This window comes from Coffea eugenioides, chromosome 2 (genome assembly GCF_003713205.1).
Source record: "Coffea eugenioides isolate CCC68of chromosome 2, Ceug_1.0, whole genome shotgun sequence".
NCBI classification, from domain to species: Eukaryota; Viridiplantae; Streptophyta; class Magnoliopsida; order Gentianales; family Rubiaceae; genus Coffea; species Coffea eugenioides.
Genome location: NC_040036.1, coordinates 12,763,222 through 12,785,206, shown reverse-complemented (window position 1 = coordinate 12,785,206; position 21,985 = coordinate 12,763,222). Strand labels below are relative to the sequence as shown.

The following is a 21,985-nucleotide window of genomic DNA, read 5'->3' as shown; positions in this document are numbered from 1 at the left end:
ATTTTCATTATTATTACTTTTAAAATAATTTTTATAGTGGTAGTATTTACGGTATGTATTTTTGTTTCTGACATTCAAAGATTTTAGAGTTTATTTCTCTCTATTTTTTTTCTTGGTAGAGTAATTGGGATTTTTTTTGTCTTGATAAATTTCGATGCAAATTGTTTTCTTGCTTTTTTTTTTTCGATTTCAAAAGATAAAGACTTATTAAATCTAGTGTTTCATATAAGAATGGATTCCTCGTGATTCAAAATTCGAAAATATGTGCAACACATTCACAAAACATTTAAGAATAAAAAGGGTTTAACAAGATTGGGATTTGGAAGTAGAATGTTATTTTGTTTCTACACAGAAATAAATGATTTTTCTTTAAGATAGTTATAGTGGGATTTGAGTCTTATTGAAGATTTTGGTTTTAAAATGTTGTTTTGTTTCTTAGTGATGATTTTAAGTGGTTGATAATGAAGTCGGTTTTTAGTTCATTAAGTTCAGTTAAACGGTAGTAACACAGAGATTACTACAGAGATTTGTAAGGAATGAAATAGAACGAAACTTCTGCTTCGTTTTATTTGGGAGTGGAACAGAAGATCTATTAAAGGAGACAAATCTAGGAAACGTTGCCTGGTGTTTTCTAAATAGTTGGGATAAGATTTTGTCTATATTATGAGGTCCGAATTTAATGTTGAGAGAATTTTGCGTCCTTGTCGTCCTAATTTGTCAAGATATTTGACAGTTGTCCCTATTTACATGGTTTTATGTTAAAAGTTGCCTAGAGAATATTTGACAGAATATCAGCCTACTATTCATATGTTCATATACAAAGTTTAGCGAAATACCACAGATACAAAGTTTAGAGAAATAGACCTTCATTTTTCCTTTTTTTTTGTTTTCAATTATATACTCAGATCGAAATACAAAAAACTACTTCACACAATAATTGTAAACTTCCGTCCCACATCGTTAGGATGTGGGTTCTTTAACCTGGACTTAAGGTCCACAGGTTTGCCTTCCAGTTACCAATTGGCTGGATAGGTAAGCTTTGTGGGTCCTCTTAGGTCTTCTTAGCTTTAATCCCCAGTCATATTTAATTAGTTGGGTGTGTGTGTCTTATATTTTTTTATTCGATAAAAAAAAAAAACACAATAATTGTAAACTAAACTACCATAAACAATCCAAAGCTTAAGCTAAATGAGTACCATTAAGTGCAAGAATTGACATGCGTCCTTCCTGCGCGATGATTCTCAAATAAGTTCTTATATAAACATGTTTTGAGAAATTTTTGTTTTGCGAGCCTCTGAATGATTTTTGCGCAAACAGCTATATGTTTTCTGCTTTTTGCTCGACCAAAAAACACGCGAGTCCATTAAAATGTTTTGATATTGTTGAAATTATAGGAGTAGTATTCTCTCAAATTTCATTTATCCATCATGCGAGCTTTCATTTACCTCCAATTTCTTTTGTTTTTTCGTTCTTTTCATAGTTTTTGTGGTCTACACATTTGCTGAGCTTCAACAGTTATCCCTCTTTCCCATTGTTGTCAATACCCTTGGATGATAGCAGTAATTTAACTAATTAAACATGAAACACAATGACGAAAAAGCCAATTTATCATTGGGCTGGGGTGGATTGGCCAAGTGAAATGGAATGTATCATCCAGATCAGTGACCCTGCACAACATCAACATCAACAAGAAAGAGCTCCTAAAACTGAACAAAACTTTCACTTTCATCTTTCATCCAGAAAGTGAAATAGGAGCCAGACCATTGAACCAATGTACTGTTAGCATTCAGTGAATCCTCTCCAAAATCCACGTTCTACACCCGATGAAAGCGTTCCATATTCCCGGTATAATTATACAACCACCTCGAACACAAATTCGAGGGACACAGCTCTACCACATTCATGGCTCACGGCTGCATTCAATGTCAGAAAAGAAGATATACACAGTGCCCGTCTCGTTTTGCTTCCCAATTGGCTTGTGAGGGCCTTTTGCACCCTCGCGCAACAAACTCCTACGGTAGTAGTCCACGAACGTCCTGCAACATGTACAATTTTGAACGGCAGCAATATGGCAAAGCATTTCCCTTGTCTTCAAAAACTTGCAACTATATCAGCAGCAGCCTGTAAAACTGATCTAAAACAGTTGGTTGGAACATGACCTAATCATTGCTCCCAAATTCTCTGGTGTCACCGCATAAGCTACAAGTCTCTCTGCAGATGCTATACTGCCAAGGTGCAATTAGGACATGAAGAATTACGGTACGGGAGAAGCATTCTTTGGATATCTTGCAGAAGATGGCATCCGCTGCAGAACCCTGGAAAACTCCGGTTTCAATCTTTTGCTTGACATCCCCTGCCATGGTCTGATGAAAAAGCAGTTAGTAAACATAAAGCAAGTGGAAGTAGCCTAGGAAAGCTGAGAAAACACCTGCAGCAGCATCATAAACAAGCATGTAATTATGCTATCAAGGTTGTTGACAGTTTCGTAGAATTCATCTACCTAAAGCACGCGAAATAGTCCACTTTATTGACAAGAAAACAAGACAATCTAATGTAACAACAATGTGATGGCAAAACAACTCACCTGGGAGAGCCCTGACGCTTGTGACCATATGAACCAAGCATTGATTTCAAGGTTCCAAGGGCCTTTTCAGCAGCCTAGACAAGAAAACTCAGTTCAACATTTCATGCAGAATGAGTATAAACTTCCGACATTTCAGCCGGGCACAAAGGTTCCACTTAGAATGTTTGAGGAGGAGAAGAAATTTAGAAACAAAACTACATGGTACCTGTGATTTTGCTTCATCCCAGTTTATCCCAATTCCCTTTCCTAACACCTGTCCATCTATTTCAACCTAGAGCATGATCAACAGCACAGATTAAACAAAGTAAACAGGGATAAGAGAAAAGATTATCTCAATCCTATAGGTGCATCAGCATGTCCAAGCAATTAAATCCAGACAAAAGGAAGACATTTCGAACACACCGATGGAGCAAAAGTAGTTAGATATGTACATCCAGTGCAAAGAAGAACATAATATCTGCTTAAGACCTCAAATATGTATTTAGGATCACGAAAAAGTCCCAACAACCAACGAGCATAAATCTAGAGGTATCTCATAAGCTTTGCAATGTAGATGAAAGACCCTACACATGTGAAGTTACCAATCATTTGTAAGCATCCTTTTTTTGACATATTCGTCCTGTATAAACATAAAGCTAAATGCTTTCGTTTTGCACAAGAAGAATTAGAAAAACAGGGAAGCAGCTTCATGTAAGAAAATGACACAAAAACCAGCTACTAATTGAGAGGAAAACATTCACCTGTGCATACACTTCATTCTTTTGGCCAGGATTAGCTGAAAGCTGAGGCTGAGTTTGGAAAGCTAAGCCAAGGCCCTCCATTGAACACTTAAGAATTAAAGAGAAATCATAAGTATACAAGTGGAAGAATAATCCCAGAAAAGGAATCACAGCAGCTCCTAGAATCTTACCAGCTCTTTAAGGGCAGCAATTGGACCCACAGGTCTCTTGGACGCCTCCAATCTCGAATCCAGAACCCTAGGAGGCATGGATGCAGTAGAAAATGACCCGGGCTCCTCCTTAGGCAATTGTTGATACCCCCAAGAACTAAAATCGTTGGCAAAACCATTGTTGGATGTATTTGGGAATCTACGCCATTCCCCAGGAACAGAGCTGGAATCAGGTTTGAGAGATGATATATACTTATCTGCAAAGGAGTCTCTACCCTCAGCAAGTAACAACAGGAACTTTAAGAAGCTGAAGTTATATCAAAGGTTCCCTTCCATCCCAGACAAAACATACCAGAATTAATTGAGGTTTTCCCAGGGAAGCAAACAAAAACTAGCAAAATAGACATCATCAAGACAAAGAGCCAGCCATAAATCACTTAAACATCAATAAGACAAAGCCAGCCATCAATGTAGCTGGTATGTACAAGCATACGCTGAAATATCCATGAATCAACATGCTCATTCTTTTTTGTATCTCTCTTCATTTTCCTTAAAATTAGTTCACCAATCTCAAAAAAGACTAAAAGAATAACTAAAAGTGTGCTTTTTCACAAACAAACTTGAGGCAAGAAGCAACATTTTTCAGGAATCAGTGTCTCAGAAATATACAAAATGCCAGCTATTAAACGTTCCAACTCAAAAACTAGAAATGAATGGAGTGCTAGCTTCTTGCATATGGTGGCTTACAAAGATTAAAATAGTACATTAAGAAAAAGAAATAGAAAAGTAAAAGTTTAAAGGAATAAACTCTTTCAAAGGAAATGCATTGTAATCCCATAGTATCAATTAACTATATGTAAAAGCTACCACAAGCTAAACCTCAATGAAAACAGGGAAAAACTTATTAAAGCAGCCTCAAATGTTGAACTAATCACAATGAATCCATAGCTGAATATCAAACTTGTCCCTTTGAAGAAAAAGAAGTTTTGAACTTATTTGTCAGAAAACCAGGAAAAACGAAAGGTCAAACTCCACAGTTCCTACTCTAAGAAGCGAGCTAAGAGTTCAACATATGGAAGCCACAGAACTGCATATGCCATTTCGTGTCTTGATGTATCACAAAATAATTCTAGAACATTCTATACCTGCCTTGCTTTACTTGCACGAGAATTAACACAAGATTTTCCAGTCTGTATTCAAATAAAAGATACATATATCTTCAGAAGATAGAACCCAAACAAAAGTATATCGAAATATACGAATTACACTTTCTCTCTCTCTCTCTCTCTCTCTCTCTCTCTCTCTCTCTCTCTCCCCTTCTCCCTCTCCCTCTTCCCCCCCCCCCCCAACTCTTCCCATCCTTGGGCTAGTGGAATCATCACATCACAAGTCAATTATATTTGGATCTAAAGGTAAACTGCATACAAAACCTGAAAGCATTTTAAACCTCAATGTAAACAACAACAAACATACCAGCCAAATTCATAAGTGAACCGTCAGCAGCTTGACGCTGTGCTTCCCTTCTGGTCCTACCTATCCCTTCACCAATTTTCTCTCCCCCAAACCAGACCTAAAGGGAATAAGAAACATGATAATCAAGGTCCAGCATGCACGTAGTAATCAAGATAACTTTGTAAACCAAAATGTACAGCTTATTACAAAAACGTTGAGGCATTGTGAAAAAATGCATGCTTTTATGGCAAATCTGTCAAAAGGGTTCTATATTTCTTCATTTTTTGGAAGGAATGGTGGACTTTTTCAGATATATATTGATTACTCAAATACTATTTATTGAAACTAAGTCTTCATTCCCATGTTTGTTTTTGTATTAAATTTTGAGTGACTAATATTTTATCTGTTTGCTTTGCGGAAATGTGACATGAAAGAAAGAGACAAGGACACACAAACACACACACACACACACACACAGAGAATAACATAAATCAAAATATGTATATCAATCATTATATTTTCTCCTAATTAACAAGGTTAATGGTCAAAACTGATGTAATTGTTCAATCCATGAAGAATTTAAACAACCTCTGCACAGAATTGCAACTCCGAGCTTGAAACCAATGCTTGCTTGAACTCCACCTGTGAGCAAACAAGCCAGGCATCATGAGAATTCCAGACGAAAGCAAAGCTAAAAAGCCTGGGACTGTCAAGAGGTGTCTAATTGTCTCATACCTTTGTTCCGCATTTGAATGCAATATCATGCAAAGCTCCAATAGGTGTTTCAGCCTGTGGATCAATTTGTCCAGATTCAAGGTCAAGATCTCTATTCGCTGAAGATGATCGAACCATGGAAGCTTCTTCACCTGAAAAAATGCAACTCCCAAAAAACAAATAAGAATAAAAAGGTAACCACAAGGATGTTTCATTACATACATCTGATTATGAAATTACCCATAAAAGAATATAACAGCATATGATGGGTTTTTGCCAAAATGTCAACAAAATGCATCAAAATCTTCCATACCACTCCACAAGAGCCTTACATAAGATTTATGGAAAAGACCAAGGCCAAGTTAGCACCAATTTCAATAACCTTATGCTACACTGAATTTTAAGTCCGAGTTCAATCCCCTATACCCTTTTTCCCAACAGGAAGAACCAATCCTGTTCATTTTCACATTTAGGACTTAAATACATCACAAGCATGTCCCAACATAAGCAGAGAAAAGTACACACACTTCATTGTTATTTATTTTTTAATTGCATGTACATCTGGGCACATCAGACATCCAAACGAATTATCCTTTATAGTAAACCTATCCTGTTTAAATAACAATGAACTGGATGCTATAAACTATTAAAAGGTACAAGACCCTTCATATGATACAAATTCATAGAGGAAGAGCACAAGAGAGAGATCACAAATCCATTACTGCTGGTGGATCCAGATGGTTCGGCAACAGATGACCAAATATAAAATGAGAAATTAAAACTAGATGAAATCTTTTTTATTTGACAATCAAATTACCCTCATCCAAAATGTCCTTATATTAATTCCTTTTCCTTTCTCATTTTCCCCCCAGAGAGAGAGACAAAGAATAAATCCGAAAATACAAACAGGCAATGCACAGATATCATGTCTTTGCCAGCAAAGTTCATAACTGGCCTATTAATAGCCCAGAATCAAATAATTACAAAAGCTGCCATAGATAGGTTTCTAGTAAAAAATACATTAAAAAAAAAAAGAATCAGTAACAAACCATCATGCAGGCAAAAGCAAATTAAGTACACAACAAAACCTGTGCACTTATCTGAACCACAATAACAGTCTGTTTCCTTACATAGGCAACGATTGATCAACAAATATTTCTGCCATTTAATGTGTGGATAGGCGGTTCACTCCTCCATAACTACTAGTAACAAATATCAAACTCTATGTATTCAAGAACCATTCAATTGCAAAATTTAACCAAAGCTTTGCCCACTCAATGAATCTGTTACTGAAGAGTCATAGTACAGGGATAAAAAATTATACATCCCTTTCAAGTGCAACTTCAATATTTATGACCGGGTAGGACAGTATTAGCCAAATTAAAAAATTCAACCACCATATAACACAATTTTGCTCACTAAAAATATCTATGCTGCACCCCCAAGTCTCAATCCAAGACATATGAAACTTCATAACTCGTGCAATTTAGAGCCTTCTTCTCCAATGATCAATGCTAGTGAAAGGACACATCATATGTATGTGCTATCTAAAACAGAATGGAATAATATGTATCAAGTATCGGGTAACAGAATTAGGAATTTTACAACGCAGAATGAAGTTAGTTGTTCAAAACTTCATCAATTACTAAAAGTTGCTAACTTCTACTGACATTATCCATACTTTTGCAGACATAAGATGCATTTGCAAAATTCCATCTTTATTAATTATAAGAGCTTAACTTTTATGCTAAGTGGGATATTTTATAGAAAAAAAAATTATGAATAAGCCTCTAAGAGGATCTATTTCTAAAAATGTTAAGCATGTAAACAACATACTCATCCAATCAAAGTCTGCAATTCAGTCTGCAAAATTACTTTGAGATGTCCCACATAATTGTGATTACAATACACAAGCACAGAAAATTCAAGGCTTACCAGAAAATGATGGGAAACTGGCAACTGGCTGGTTTAATCTCAAATGATCCTCTCTAGGAAGTGTCTGCACAAAGAAACTCCCACAACATCAGCACCATTCACATGACAGCTCAAACCCATGAATCATATTAAAAGAAGTATGAATTACCTCCTTCAGCATCCTCTGGTTTTCAAGAAAAGCTCTATCAGGCGGGACAGCACTCTCTGCTTTTTGGAGAAAAGGAGAGTGACTGGAACGGTGCTTTTCAATTTCCATAGGTTCTGAGCGCAGAGGGAAATCCTTTGGTGGTACAACTCTGTTAAGTTGTCTTGGACTCATCTCTTCATCAATTGGAAACCAACCACGTCCCTGAGCCCTCGGTGCAGAGACTTGTAATGGTGTGCGTACAGGAAACTGAGGTTCACTTGATGTGCGCTCCCTTGAGTCTTGACCATGCTGCAAAATGAGTAGTCTCCTCCTTGTATCAGGATCTAACTCTGATTCTGGGACTTCACCCTCTTCCCTAGCAGGAGAACTTTGCAAGCTTGCTTCTGGAGGAAGAATAGTTTGATTAATAGGATTTTTAAGGACAGAAGTCACTTGAGACAACTGCTGAGATGGAAAGGGAACCACTGGCCCTGACATCGTTGGTTGCAGCACAGAAATAGAAGAAGGTACAGCATATTGGACTGTGGCAACAATTTTTGGATCCAAATTTGGAATTGCCAAAGGAGCAGTGGAGGAAGCCGAAATTGCCTCCTAAATCATAAAATAATTAGTAGATCAATCACTAGCCTAACATAGATGGGGAACAGGTTCAAGTGCATAAAAGTAGATATCATATACTCGGTAAAACCAAAAAATAACAGAGGAAACTCAACCAAACAATAAGCACTAGTAAAGAAACCAAATTTTGAGAAAAGCTCTCACCTTTAATCTTCTTTCCACCTCAACATCTGCCATGCCATCAAAACCAAGTGAATCCTTGTTTCCATTTGAAGCGGAAGGATCATCCTGAACAGCTAATGTTTGAGAAACACATCCAAAGTAATTTACTGCAAAATGACTGTTTAAAAAAGCAAGCAAGCGCATACTCTGATTGCACAAGTGTTTCAAGAGCATGGCCATCACTAACCTCTGAGATTAAATAGTTGCTCACATCAGGAGGAGAAGGAATTTCTTTAATATCATCTTCATATGCAACTTCAGAAATTCGTTGCAAGAGACCCTCATCAAATTCTCTGCAACAATTAATCTCAGGTTAAAAAGCTTATGCAGACTGATAAATTAAAATCTGACTATGCTAAGAGTGGCCAGTAATATGGTGCTTGTACTTCTCAACTCTAACGAAGTTGTAAAACCTTACTTGAAGAAACCACCTCTGACATTGCACGCTACATTCCTTGCAACACAGAGAACTGGAATTGCATTGTTGGCCTACAGCACAAATTATTTAATCTTGGCATCATGATATCATTAGTTAACTTTAAACAAATAACAATAAGAAGCATAGAGGAGGGTGACATAAAGAATACAGTAGTTTCCAGTACATACTTCAGCTTGAGGAGCATAATAAGGAGCAAAGGCAGGAACCACATGCACTCGAGGTTGATCCTTTTCATCCCACACTTTTAACCGGTCATCAATCACCAATGCCATCTTAGGATGACAGTTTCCATGTTGGAAAACATTGAACAACGACTTCCTCAAGCCTAAACAGAAATGCTTATATACAATTAATCCACCAAAAATATCGCAATCGAATGTGACCAAGAAAAACCTCATGGCAAGCTAAATAAAAGTGACATCTCTATGAAACTCACCAGACTTGACACAGACAATACGATCCAATAGCTCTTTCGGGTCAATCAAGTTTGAATCAGGATCAAGGAGCCGCCACATTTCTAAAGCATAGTCCCTTTCAGCCATTGTGCAAACATACACTTCAAAACGCTTTCGACCTCTTGCGGTTAAGTAGTTTCTGAGATCTTCCCATGCAGGCCTCAATCTTACAAGTACACTTGTATCACGGATCTGAGGTAATAGAAACATGAATATGAGCCCAAGTAAGAGAGTCCAACAAGCTAATTAAGTTGACCAGCAAAAGTCACAAGCCTCTAAGGTCTATGAACACTTCACCACACTCTTCTCCAACTCCCTCACCCAGCTAGGATACTATCCTATGCTCAGCAAAAACAACTACAGCAAAACTACAAACTATGGATGGGCGGTAATTTGGCATAATGCTTAACCAAACAGCTACTTCATGATCAAAGTCAATATCTAATAAAGTTCAAATTATACAATAGAAATATTAAGATGCCACATGACATACTTGAGGATTAATGCGAGTAAGGATAATGTTCTTCTCCTGAAGCCTTAAAAGTGGGCGAACAATGGTCTGGTGATTGTCTGACAAAGCAAGAACAACCTCGGGCTGAGACTTGACAACCTTCCCGTTATCAACAACCTGGTCATTTTCTGCATATTGCTTCAGTATATTTTTGTCATCCTGATAACGCTTTATTTCTGCCAGCATAGCAGAAACACGTTGTTGATCAACCTCGGAGTTTATCTTCCGCTGTAAGGCTTCAATCCTATCCTCAAAAGAGCGCATTGTGTTGGCCACGATGAGTGTTTCATCAAGATCAAACACAATACCAAGACATCTAAGGTTCAGCATGACAAGGCAAGAATTGTAAAGTCGAGATGCAACAATGAATCCCCAAAAGCAAGGGAACTGTCCTTCATGCTGTCTAGAATGCATGGCAACCAAATGAAGTTCATCTTCCTCGTCAAGTGGCATTATTGCAGTCTACAGAGACATATCAGAATTAACAGTGAGTGTAGGAAAGATCACAATAATTTGCCTTTCACAGACAATGAAACAACAAAACCAAGCTATACAATGCAAATTGTGCTCAAGACAAAATAATGCTAAAGGAATAGAAGAAAAGCATTTAATTACAGTTAAATGCAAGGAGAAAAAGTCGCATGAGGATATTCACTCATTTATTATTTCTAACGTACAGAAACTTCAGATACAAAGAATTAGAGCCATATGACATAAAACCCCATGTGCCCTTTCGGTGATAAGACTTCTGTGACAAAATCAGTTAAGTACAGATTAATGGCTTTGAAGTATTAATGATCAAAGTGTTGTTACATAATATAAGTCCAGAAACACATATGCAATCTAACAGCCTCAGGAGGGAAAAGAACAACCCTGTTTAATAATATCTTTTATTCCCACTTTCAAACTTTATTATGGTTTCCCCAATCTATACAATCTGCAGCTTCCACAAAAGGAATATGCTTGGGGCCATATGCAGTAGCACATTCTAACAAAATAACTTTGTCACAAGATCAAGGTTGAAAACTCTCCAAGAATCATTTTTGTTCCAATTTATTTCTAAGGAAAAAGAAATTGTTCATGCAGAATTTTCCGAGCACATGTATTTCAGTCGATCCATCCAATCATGTCTGCAGAAGTACAACAAAAGAGATCAGTTCAGGGTACACTCCAATTCATGTAAAATGGAAAGCCAGTTCTGGGTTCATTCAGTCCTATTCAACAAAACCACTGATAGAAATTTGAGGGTCCAGGTCCAATCCTGTCCAAAGTCCAGGTTCAAATCCAAAATTAGGGTTTCCACATTTTTTACTCCGAAAATTAGGGTTTCCATTTCTCAACTTCAGGGAACATCGTTAACCCTTCAAATTCAGATTCACTCCTCTTTACCAACAACTTAAAGCAAGTCAGATTCTTCTTCTTTTTTTCTTTTCATTTAGTCTTCTAAAAAAATGTTAAAATTTTTATGGTTCCTTTAGTCCTCAGTGTACTAAAGAGAGAGACAGAGGTGAGAGCAGAGAGCAGAAAGCTGAGCTGAGTATTGAGTAATTATTGCCAGCTTCTGGCAGGTGGCAGGTTCTTTGTTCAATACCTTATTTTCCCTGAGACAAGTGGCGTGCAAAATGGAAAGCGGCGAATTCTGTTGAGACTTGTCTTTCAACTCCAGTTTGAAGCAAAGCCCGCCTGAGTCTGACGAAGAAGAAGTAACAGTATGCAGCACCGCCAGTGGCGGACACCTTTCACTTGACTGAGAATACTCAGAGATCCGAATTTCGTCCCTGTCCCACACGACACCGTTCTGATCATCAATACTATACACTTCCACTTCCCCCAGTACTCTTTCCCCTTCTATCAAATTCACCACCACCGCCGCCGCCATTATTTAAAAATAGAACCCCACAAAATGAACAAATTATTCAAAGTATCAATTTGATGCCGATTTATCCGGATTCATCCAATGAGGTAGGGATTTGGCTTTCCTTCGCTTTGATTTTGTGGAAAAATCAAAAATCAAGTAAATCGGTCCCATTTTTTCATCTCAGTAGTGGTAATTCCTCTTGGAAGTTCAACGGTCCGATTTTTCCAGGTTTTTCAATCCAGAAAAGATTAAAAAAAAATCCCAAGAAAGTATATATAATAATCAAACTGGTAAAATTAGGGTTTCTTAGATCTGGTCGAACAAAAAAGGAGCTTGCTTTTGCTATGCTTTGCTTTTCTTCTGATTCTTGTTGGTGACGATGATGACGAAATTGTACTCGTTGATGACGTGTTCTCGTCCGACCGACGATGAAGTGAATTTTCGAAGAAATTTATGCATATGTAAATTTTGTGAATATTGATGATGACGATGATGACTTTCGCTTTTCGTACGACTTTTGCAAGTGTATATATATATTTTACGAGGAAGAAAAGAAGAAACCCTAGATCCACACCAAGAATAATACTACTACTACTAATGCCTGATGATGGGAAGAACAACTCAAAAGTCTGCAGGACAGGAGAGGAGATGCGACTCTGAAGAGGTGAGGAGAGAAGCTGATAATAAAAGGGATCTTTGGGGTCAAAATTGTACTTTTGTCTCTGCCTCTCTATCTCTGCTTTTCTTGGTCTGGTGCACGCATCTTTGGTGTGGTGACGTCCCAAGGTGATAATAATAACAGTACAACTTCAAATTTTCGTAGATTCTGGATTTTACACGTAGTACTGTTTATTTTTTGATGCTTTTCTTACGCCACAAATGAAAAGTTCGGTTAATTCTTCAACGACCTATGCTACGCATGACTTTTTGTTTACATCATTAATTGTCTTTCGTTTTATTATTAGCTTGTAAAGAAAATGCTTTTATTATTTGTCATTGCTCTGAAAAAAATACGTGGGTTTGTTTGAATACGGTATTATTTGAAATATTATTTGGAATAATTACTGTAGTACTTTTTGTGATGTGATGTATGTGAGATAAAAAGATGTATTGAAAATTGTAATGATGATGTCAGCAAATATATTTGGCCAAATAATCTACTGTCCAAACAAACCCAGGTTTGTTTGGATAGGGTATTATTTGAAATATTATTTGGAATAATTACTGTAATATTTTTTGTGATGTGATGTATGTGAGATAAAAAGATGTATTGAAAATTGTAATGATGATGTCAGCAAATATATTTGGCCAAATAATCTACTGTTCCAAACAAACCCAGCCTACTAATTTGTAACCACAAATTAGTAGTTCTAGATGGGTTTGTTTGGATAGGGTATTATTTGAAATATTATTTGGAATAATTACTGTAGTACTTTTTGTGATGTGATGTATGTCAGATAAAAAGATGTATTGAAAATTGTAATGATGATGTCAGCAAATATATTTGACCAAATAATCTACTGTCCAAACAAACCCGCTACTAATTTGTAACCACAAAATAGTAGTTCTAGATAATAGCACTTGGGAAAATGATTAACTCTATTACACATGAGCCATCTAAGTAAGGTAAAAAGATGTTATACTTCACCATTTTTCTCATTTTTCTTTTGGATAAAAAAAAATTTGAATGGGCTCCTCTCCGATCATCACCATGGATCAGTGCATACTCCGAGACCATAAATCATTTATAAGGATACAATGAGAAAATGACTAGTTCTCACCGCCCAAGCCAACTTGTATTGGTCACTATTTTCTCTATTATATATTGGTGTTTACAGCATGGTGTCGTCTCATGTTTAGTCAAATGTGTAGTATTTATTTATTTTTACTAATGATCTTACCGTATGTTTTTAACACATGAAATGTAAAAGTGATCAAGTTTTGGAGGTTAAGCTCAAAAAAAAATTATGGAGGTTTGATACGATAATATCTGTCAGCGATCATGTTAGAAGATGATTAATTCGAATATATATCAACCATCACTCTAGGTAACATAAAAATGATGTATCACTTTCTCATGCTTTCTTTTCATGTGTTTGTATTTAGTGAATGAGTATTTTTTTTTATCTCACATACGTCATATCATAAATATGTATTATTTAAAAGTTTTACGAATAATCTCACATCTACACACGCGCGATTTTAACTCACATGAAAATCAAGTGGTCAAACTATGAAGTTATGGAAATAGTTGGTCATCACACCATATTTGCGTAACGTTCAAAAAGGAATGGAGTAATGACATGTATTTGATTGATAAGGTTCCTCACGCGTTTAGTGCTTTTACTAAGATAATCTCGATGATAATGGAAAAATCTAATGTACAACAAAATGGTTTATTTTGTGAGATTTTGTTGATTTGGATGGTACCTCATTTGTGTATTTTATGAGCCATAATGGGTATTTTCTTCTTCATTTTTTTCTTAAACTTTTCCTCCACTCCCCTATTCCCTCTCTATCTCAAACTTGTCAACCAGAATTTGAACCAAATTCCCTCTCTATCTCAGCCGGAATTCTATGAGGAGGAAGTTCAACTCTCTGACTATTATAATGATTTTCTTTGTTAAATTTGAAAGATCTTGTTGATTTGGATGGTAACTTATTTATTTATCATAAATTCATAATTGTTTTCTTTGTTAAATTTGAAATATCTAGTTGACTTGGATGATAACTTGTTTTTGTATTCATGAATTTATAATGACTTTCATGCCCTTACAAATCGCCTCTAAAAAGTTATCATTTAATTATTTTATGGAAATCATGTTAGAAACCTTCCTTGATATTTTTGAAAAATTTTATTTGAATGTGCTAAGATACTCAAGTAATAAATTTAGTTCATATCAATGAGCACGGCACTAAAATTTAACGAAATTGCTAAAAATATGAAAAAGGGCATATAAACGCTTGGAAGAGAGAGAGAGCTTTACCTTCATTGGCCTTTCTATTTTTTTTTTGTAACACATTTGTTACCCTGATTCCAAGTCAAATCTTGTAGCAAGACGAAATTAGGAATTAGAAACACCTTTCCCCAATTTCTATCTATGCATTTATTTCACTTTTGCTAGAGGGTTTTTTTTTTTACAAGTGAGAGATTTTAAATTCAGAATTTTTTACTTACAATCACTCTTATTTCATTATTCAATTCAACCCTTCCTTGTTGAAGGAGGTTGATAATGTAATTACACTTGTTTGGATGTTGGATTATTTGCAATAATTTATTTGCCTGCATTATCAACATACTTTTCAATCATTTTTTTTATTTCACATACATCACATCAAAAAATTGTCATGATATTTTTTAAAAAATTTTCCTAAATAATTTGCTATCCAAACATACTTAAGTGGAATGGTCAAAAACGCTTTCTCAAAAGGCCAAAAAAAAAAGTCAGAAGTCTTCAGGGAGATTGCTGGACACTTGTCAATTGATGGTTGGCAACTGCATGGAGTTAGCAGTTAGATTTGGAATTGGACACACCATACCAACCTCTTTCCTATCGTCTTCACGAATAAAACGCAACCAATCCCTTCTAATTAGGGTTAATTACATTTTTCTAATTGAATTTATTTTATTGATAGCTTTTTGTCTCCCGAACAAAAACTGTCAATGTTGACAATTTCCTTATCCGTCTAGAATTGTAACATAATAAATTGCCCAAATTGCCTAACTATTATGTTGGGACTAAATTGCCTAAACATTTCCTTTTTTTTATTGACAAGAAAATTTCCATTGTGTCTTGCATCTGTAGCTTAAGATGACTTCAATCAATCCAATTAATTCTTCTTTCATGAATAGAAATATAGAATGCTAGATTTTCAAATTAAAAAAAAAAAAAAGACAAAAAGCAAAATAAAACACAAAGGCATTGCCTTGATGTGGTACCTTCGCATTTAGACATAAGCATTTGTGTTACTTTCCATGTTTAATTTCGTCCTACTTAATTGGTCGGTGTCTAGAGATAACGTAACTATTGCTCTAACTACTTAATTAGTCACTTGCTTATAGTAAAAAATACATGATGCGGATTGTGGTTAAACCTTTAAACATAGGGCAGCCGGTCATGCCCAAAATGCAAGTTTTTCCTATTGGGGGCTATTCATTGTTCATATTTTTTCCTTCTCAGTTTTTTTTGGTTGGCTTGTTTTTGGTCAGTTAGTTAGAGCTGTTGAACAGGGTTAATATTGTAAATTCACCATTTTCTATGGGTTCATCTTGTCCTATCAAAGTGACAGAAGAAGTAAGAAAGACTTCTAAAATTAGAGGGATGATAGGTTATATTAAGCCAAATCTCGAGAGTTTTTTGAAATTATCCCTAAAAATAATCTTTAGGCTGTAGATATGACAATTTAATTAGAGCTGTATTTTACTAACTTGACATATTATCCATCAAATAGCACCGGTGAAACCTTGAGTCCTGAGAGTAGTTATAAAATCAAGAGAACAAAATATGAAATGTACAATTCAAAATTTTAGATTTTTACTAACTTGTGAGTTTAAGAATGGACATTCTGACAAGAATTTTTAAAAAAAATTATATAAGTCAAAAATTGACGATTATTGAATACACGATAGAGCTCCTCTTTCTCTAATACCAAGCATTTTAGATTTATAAGTTTTGGCACTTTCATCGTGTATTCAAATGCATCTCAATAAATTTACCCATCTGCATCGCAAAATTGACAGTTGGTTTGTTTGTATTAATCCTGCCTATCAGATCTATGGGCAATTTAGGCCTTGTTTGGATTGCGATTTTCCGTCGGAAAATTACGTCGTTTTCCGTTATCACATTTCCCTAATACCTTTTTTCCTCACATACATCAAATCGCTACAGTAATTTTTTCATGAAAAATCATGAAAAATGCAATCCAAACACAACCTTAAATTCTACATATGGTAGTGCTAAACTGCTAATCCCATCGGACTAAAACTCATAACAAACTTGTCCTTCTTTCCTTATTCTTTAATTAGAGATAGAGGTGCTGCGAGTCGAGTCGAGTTGAGTCATACTCGAATAGCGCTATGCTCCAATTCGAATTCGATAAATTTTCAATATATTTGAGCTCAAATTCAACTTGATCGAGCAAAAGCTCGACTCGACTTGCAGAGATAACACATAAGTTCGAGCTCGATTCAATAAAGCTTGATACAATTCTTGAACCTTGTCAAGTTCGAGTACTCGAATAAAAACTCAAGCTTTCATGCTTAGTCCAGGCATGATAGTAACAACTCAGATTCCAGAAAGGAAAAAAAAAAATATTTCAATAAATTTGCAATGAAGCTATAAAATATTGATTTCACTGTAGGCAACTACCAACAAGCTCCTTTTTTTTAAGCCACAAAGTGCTATTTTATCCGTCGCAAAGCTCTGCCAACAAAAGCACAAATTGTCTAAAAATTGCAATTAGATTTTTATATTTTACAAGACAAAATTAGAATTGATAAGAAATTCACTATTTGATAGCAAAATCCCATACAACAACCCAATTTGGTCCCCCAACGGCTACCAGAATAGGGTTTTGGGATTATGTACTGCATCTTAGGGAATCCCATTTTTTCTTTAATTCACAAAAATTTTCTTATTCAAGCTCAATTTCAGAAGCGATAATGGAAAAATTACGGTGATTTACTTACCTTAAATGAGCTCCAAGCCTCCAATGGTTGGTTTCTTCTCCAATCTGAGTTCGTGACGTGACCTACCCATTGCTTGTGCTATTGACTTGACTGAAGCTAACCAATGAAGATTTGAGAGGCAGAAGAAGCAAGCTTTGTTGGTTTTCGTGGGCCAAAGAGTGGCTAAAAGCCAGAGACGGCATTGGCGTAAGGAGAGTGAGAGATGAACAGGTGAGTAGAGACTCGAATGAGGGGGAGCAAAATGAAGACCGAGAGATTAGAAAGTAGAGCCAACGACAATGAAGACAATGGAGATAGCAATGGCAGCCAAAGATTCAGAGACGACTAGAGAGAGTAGAGACGGGTAAATGGCGACGGGTAAATGGCGACAGAGCGTGAGAGAGACGAGTCGCTTCTTTTTTTTTTTCTTGAATTTTGAGCGCTTTTTGTTAAGGTTTTCTCTTTTTAGTATTTTTATAATTATTTTATTACTTTTTTGCCATATAAGTGTTTGGATTGTAAGTTATTTGTCCAAATATATTTGCTTACATCACCGTTACAATTTCCAATACACTTTTTTATCTTCCCAATTATCTTTTTATCTCACATACATCATATCACAAAAAGTGCTACAGTAAAAATATCTCAAATAACTTACAATCCAAACACAACTGATTTTTCTAAAATGTACAAAACTTTTCAATAAATTTGCTAAAACATAAAACCATAATGTAATTTCATAACTAAAATAAATATATTATATAAATAATAGAACTATTTGACTCGATTCATCAAGCACTGAGTAACATACAAGGGAATTCAAACTTGATTTGAAACCTGAAACAAGTAACTCAAGCACGAAATCGAATTTCCTTAACTCGAATTGAGTTGAGCGTTTGACAGAACCAGTTGCAAGTGACTCGGTTTGCCAGCACAATAGAGGGCAACTATACCTTTTTCTTTGGTCATCTTTTTTTTTTTTTTGGGTTTAATTAGTCTTGTCCTACAGGCCACAAGTTCCATATTAGTCCTTTGTCCAGAAGTTATTTGACTTTTTTTTTTGTCAGCCACGATATATTTGTATAACCTATTCTATCCTAATTTAGGGGGAGGGGAGCCTAAGGAAGCTATTGTAGGGGCTAGTGGGTATACAAACCCAATTAGACCAAGAGAATGTTATGACACAATCTTTAGATTTTTTTCGCTGCTGGTGAGATTTGAACTCTCACCAACAGCCCAAGGAGGAACTAAGTCCCTCCCTGGTGGCCATTGAGCCATTGGCCAGTGGTTCCAGAAGTTATTTGACCAAGGTCTCTCTTGCACTATGACCTCTTTACCGTTCCGCCTGATTTGTCTTTTTCAGCCTTTTGTCGCTTCCCATTTTTGACAATTCTGCTCGTAGTAACAAGCACCATAATTCATATTTCTTGAATTCCAAAAAAAATAAATAATAACTTAAGCGTTCTCTGCTTTAAGAACTACGTAACCATCATACTATTATTCTCTGGCTTAGTTTGGGAGTTTAGGATAGGAAAAAAAAAAAAGGGAAAACTTAAGTTACGAGAGAGAAAAGTAAAAAAGAGAAGGGATTGTTATATTATTTGAGAGTTTTAATAATTAGTGGAATGATTTTGGATATGAAAATTATTAAATATTTGTTCAAACCTTTTTAAGGACAAAATAGGCATTTTAAAAATTTTTGACAAGGTTCCTCGAAGTTTCTTTCCATTTTCGTCCAATTTGGATGGAAAAGTTTTGACTCCTGTTCATCATAATAAATCCTTCCATTTTCTTTCTTTTTTATATTACTAAAACCTAACAAACAAATGAAAATTAAGCCTTGTTTGGACAGCCATTTTCCACCAGAAAATTGTGTTGTTTTCCGTGATCACATTTCCCTATTATCTTTTTTTTCTCACATACATCAAATCGTTACAATAATTTTTTTACAAAAAATCCTAGAAAATGCAATCCAAACACAACCTAAACTTTCGTTTCTTTCCCTTTTTTCTGGCCAAATCCTCAATTCCCAAACCAAGCCTTAGTGAGTACTAAATGAGAGGAGTATAGATTGTTTCTCTTCTTCTTCACTCACTTTTTCTTAATGGAGGATTCAATCTGATTGATTAATTTAATCCTTTAGTTGTGGATCATGGGAAACCTATGATTTTCGGTCTTCCAAAGTCATATTGAAAAAGCGATCACACGACATTTGGCAAAACCCTGCTACTCTTTGTTATATTCTTGGCTGCTTGCTAGGTAGGATCATGTAACTTTCAAGCTCTTTGATTTTTCTCTTTTAATGCTTAGAGTCTCTCCGTTGAACTAAAAAAAAAAAATGATAGCATACATTGAAATAGAAAAGTGTCATATTATATCAAGTGCATATTGTTTTCTTAAATTTGATCAATCTATTGTCAGCATCAAGCTTTTCATAGAATCCAATATTAACTTATCATAGGTTCGAGATTTTCATACCTTAATACATATTATTTAGGTATCATATTTGATAACTCAATTTAACACTTAAAGTTAATAGGTTCAGATCTTAATATGTTCAGTTGCGTTTAGTAACAAAAAATAGAATGTTTAAATTAATTAAGTGGCATTGAATTTTTTAGATAAAATTTGGTTAAAAAAATAAGTGATAAACTATTCACTTATCACTTAATATGATATATACCAAAATGTATCAAGTTTAGTACTTAACTATTTAATAACGTAATGGATTGAGATTTTATATTTTAATTTTATTAAACGCACCCTAAGTTGCTCAAATTTGCGTTTGATAAAATTGAAATCTAAAAAATTTGAATTTATTAAAAATTTAAATTGTTAAATATTAAATCTAATACATTTAAATGTATATCACAAATCGCTCAAGAACAAGCTACAATCACCTTGCACAAAAAGAATGAAAAACACAAAAGAATGAAGAGTTCTCCATTTGGATTGACATGTTTTTAAAAAATTAGTTCTTCGAATATATTGCTACACCAATACGCAAATAAAAAACTATACAAAAAAATATAATTCATACAATATATAAAAAATAACTCACAAATATATACAAAAAATTTAAAAATAAATTTTACAATATCTTTCACCTATCACCACCACTCACCACCGCCATCAACCCATCATCATCATCCTCCTCTTCCTCTTCCCTTCCCCCTCACTCCTAGATCGAGGCCTGTAGTCTCCAAATTGGGACTAGAAAATTGTGACATTCTGGTTATGACTAAAGGCCTCGATCTTGTTGAGACCAGATCGAGGGGGAGGAGAGGGCCGAGAGGTGGGGGAAAGGGAAGAGGGAAGGAGAGGGAGGAGGAAGCTAAAGGGGGAGGAGGAAGCTAAAGGTGATTGTAAGTGGTAGTATTAATTTTTAAAAAGTACCATAAAAATATTGTAATTTTAAAAGTTATTCCAAAATATATTTAAAAAAATTCCTCAAAAAATATATTTACAGTAAATTTTTTTAATATATATTATTATAGTAAAATATTTCAAAAACACCGTAAAAAATAGTTAATTCAAACGGAATCACAGAAAAGGTGAAAGGTTTACAACAAAAATCAGTCGTGATTGGTAATTTTCTGATCAAGTCACATGCTAAAAAGTGACGATGGTCCACAGTATCCACAGCACCAAATCCTCACCAACCCAGCCGGCCCCTCTCATTCCCCTTAGCTAATTTGCTGTGCGAAGTACGAAAAATGCATGTGAGCAAATACACAGTGCAGCTATCAGAACAGTTCTTTACACCTAAAACACCTTCCATTCTTATCAAAAATCTTTTATGTCACTTCATCTTCACAGTCCCTTTAGAATTGTGAACACGATTTTAGGTAATTTTCACTCCCTTTGTCAACACTGCTACATATTACCGTCTCTCGTCTCTCTGCCTTGGCGGGTGCAACTATGAAGAAGTATGCCATTGAAATCTTGGTCTAATATTCAAAATTGAACTTCAGAATAAGAGTTAATTGGTTTAAATTTTACTAGAAGTGCTATTTTTTCACCAACTAGGCCTAGCACAATCAAATTAGAATTGTGCGAATACAATTTTTTTTTTTTTTTTTACAAAATGTACAACAAATTTTTAAAATGGTAACTCATTTTACCTTATATAATCATTGTAGGTCTTCCATATGATAGCCAGAATTAGTGGAATCATTATAACAAATATTCGATCTACTTTTACGTAAAACCTTTATTTTATTTCCCTAACCATAGCTACAGTTAACTGATTTATTAAAGAAAAACACCGAAGCGAGAGTGAAAAGGACTATTACTAGAGCGAAACCATGCTAATAAATAATACATATACATTGATGTTTTTGAGATATGGTGTTGTATTTGAAAAATATTTAATCCATATAAATTATTTGAAAAAAAAGCATCGTGTATAGAAATTTTACTGATAATTCACATAGTTGGTGCTTATTCGTACCATAAAATCAACTCTAGAGGTAAAATTCATTGATAATTGTTAAATTGTGAGTTTTTAAGAGTAAAGCTGGTTTATTGTTGCTTTTATCACATAATAGTA

The 21,985-nt window shown here is 35.0% G+C and overlaps 1 protein-coding gene across 1 annotated transcript; it reads right to left on the bottom strand.

Annotated features, from left to right (window-relative positions):
* Window positions 1-1,589: 1,589 nt before the first annotated feature.
* On the bottom strand, window positions 1,590-12,552 carry LOC113761564 (RNA polymerase II C-terminal domain phosphatase-like 1). Its single transcript, XM_027304615.1, has 17 exons — window positions 11,499-12,552; window positions 9,890-10,369; window positions 9,378-9,588; window positions 9,109-9,266; window positions 8,921-8,991; window positions 8,690-8,795; window positions 8,485-8,568; window positions 7,723-8,313; window positions 7,575-7,638; window positions 5,661-5,791; window positions 5,514-5,567; window positions 4,947-5,043; window positions 3,495-3,730; window positions 3,325-3,411; window positions 2,790-2,855; window positions 2,585-2,658; window positions 1,590-2,363 (listed from the first exon to the last, which is right to left on the bottom strand). The coding sequence occupies exons 1-17, from the start codon at window positions 11,784-11,786 to the stop codon at window positions 2,255-2,257; spliced, it is 2,907 nt and encodes a 968-aa protein (XP_027160416.1). The 5' UTR covers window positions 11,787-12,552; the 3' UTR covers window positions 1,590-2,254.
* Between the last annotated feature and the right edge of the window lie 9,433 nt (window positions 12,553-21,985).

Coding starts and splice junctions, on each gene's coding strand:
- LOC113761564 (XM_027304615.1), bottom strand. CDS start 11,786: ATGGCGGCGGCGGTGGTGGTGAATTTGATAGAAGGGGAAAGAGTACTG. Junction 8,796..8,920: donor GTCAGAGGTGGTTTCTTCAA/GTAAGGTTTTAC, acceptor TAATTGTTGCAG/AGAATTTGATGAGGGTCTCT. Junction 8,569..8,689: donor GCAACTATTTAATCTCAGAG/GTTAGTGATGGC, acceptor TTAGCTGTTCAG/GATGATCCTTCCGCTTCAAA.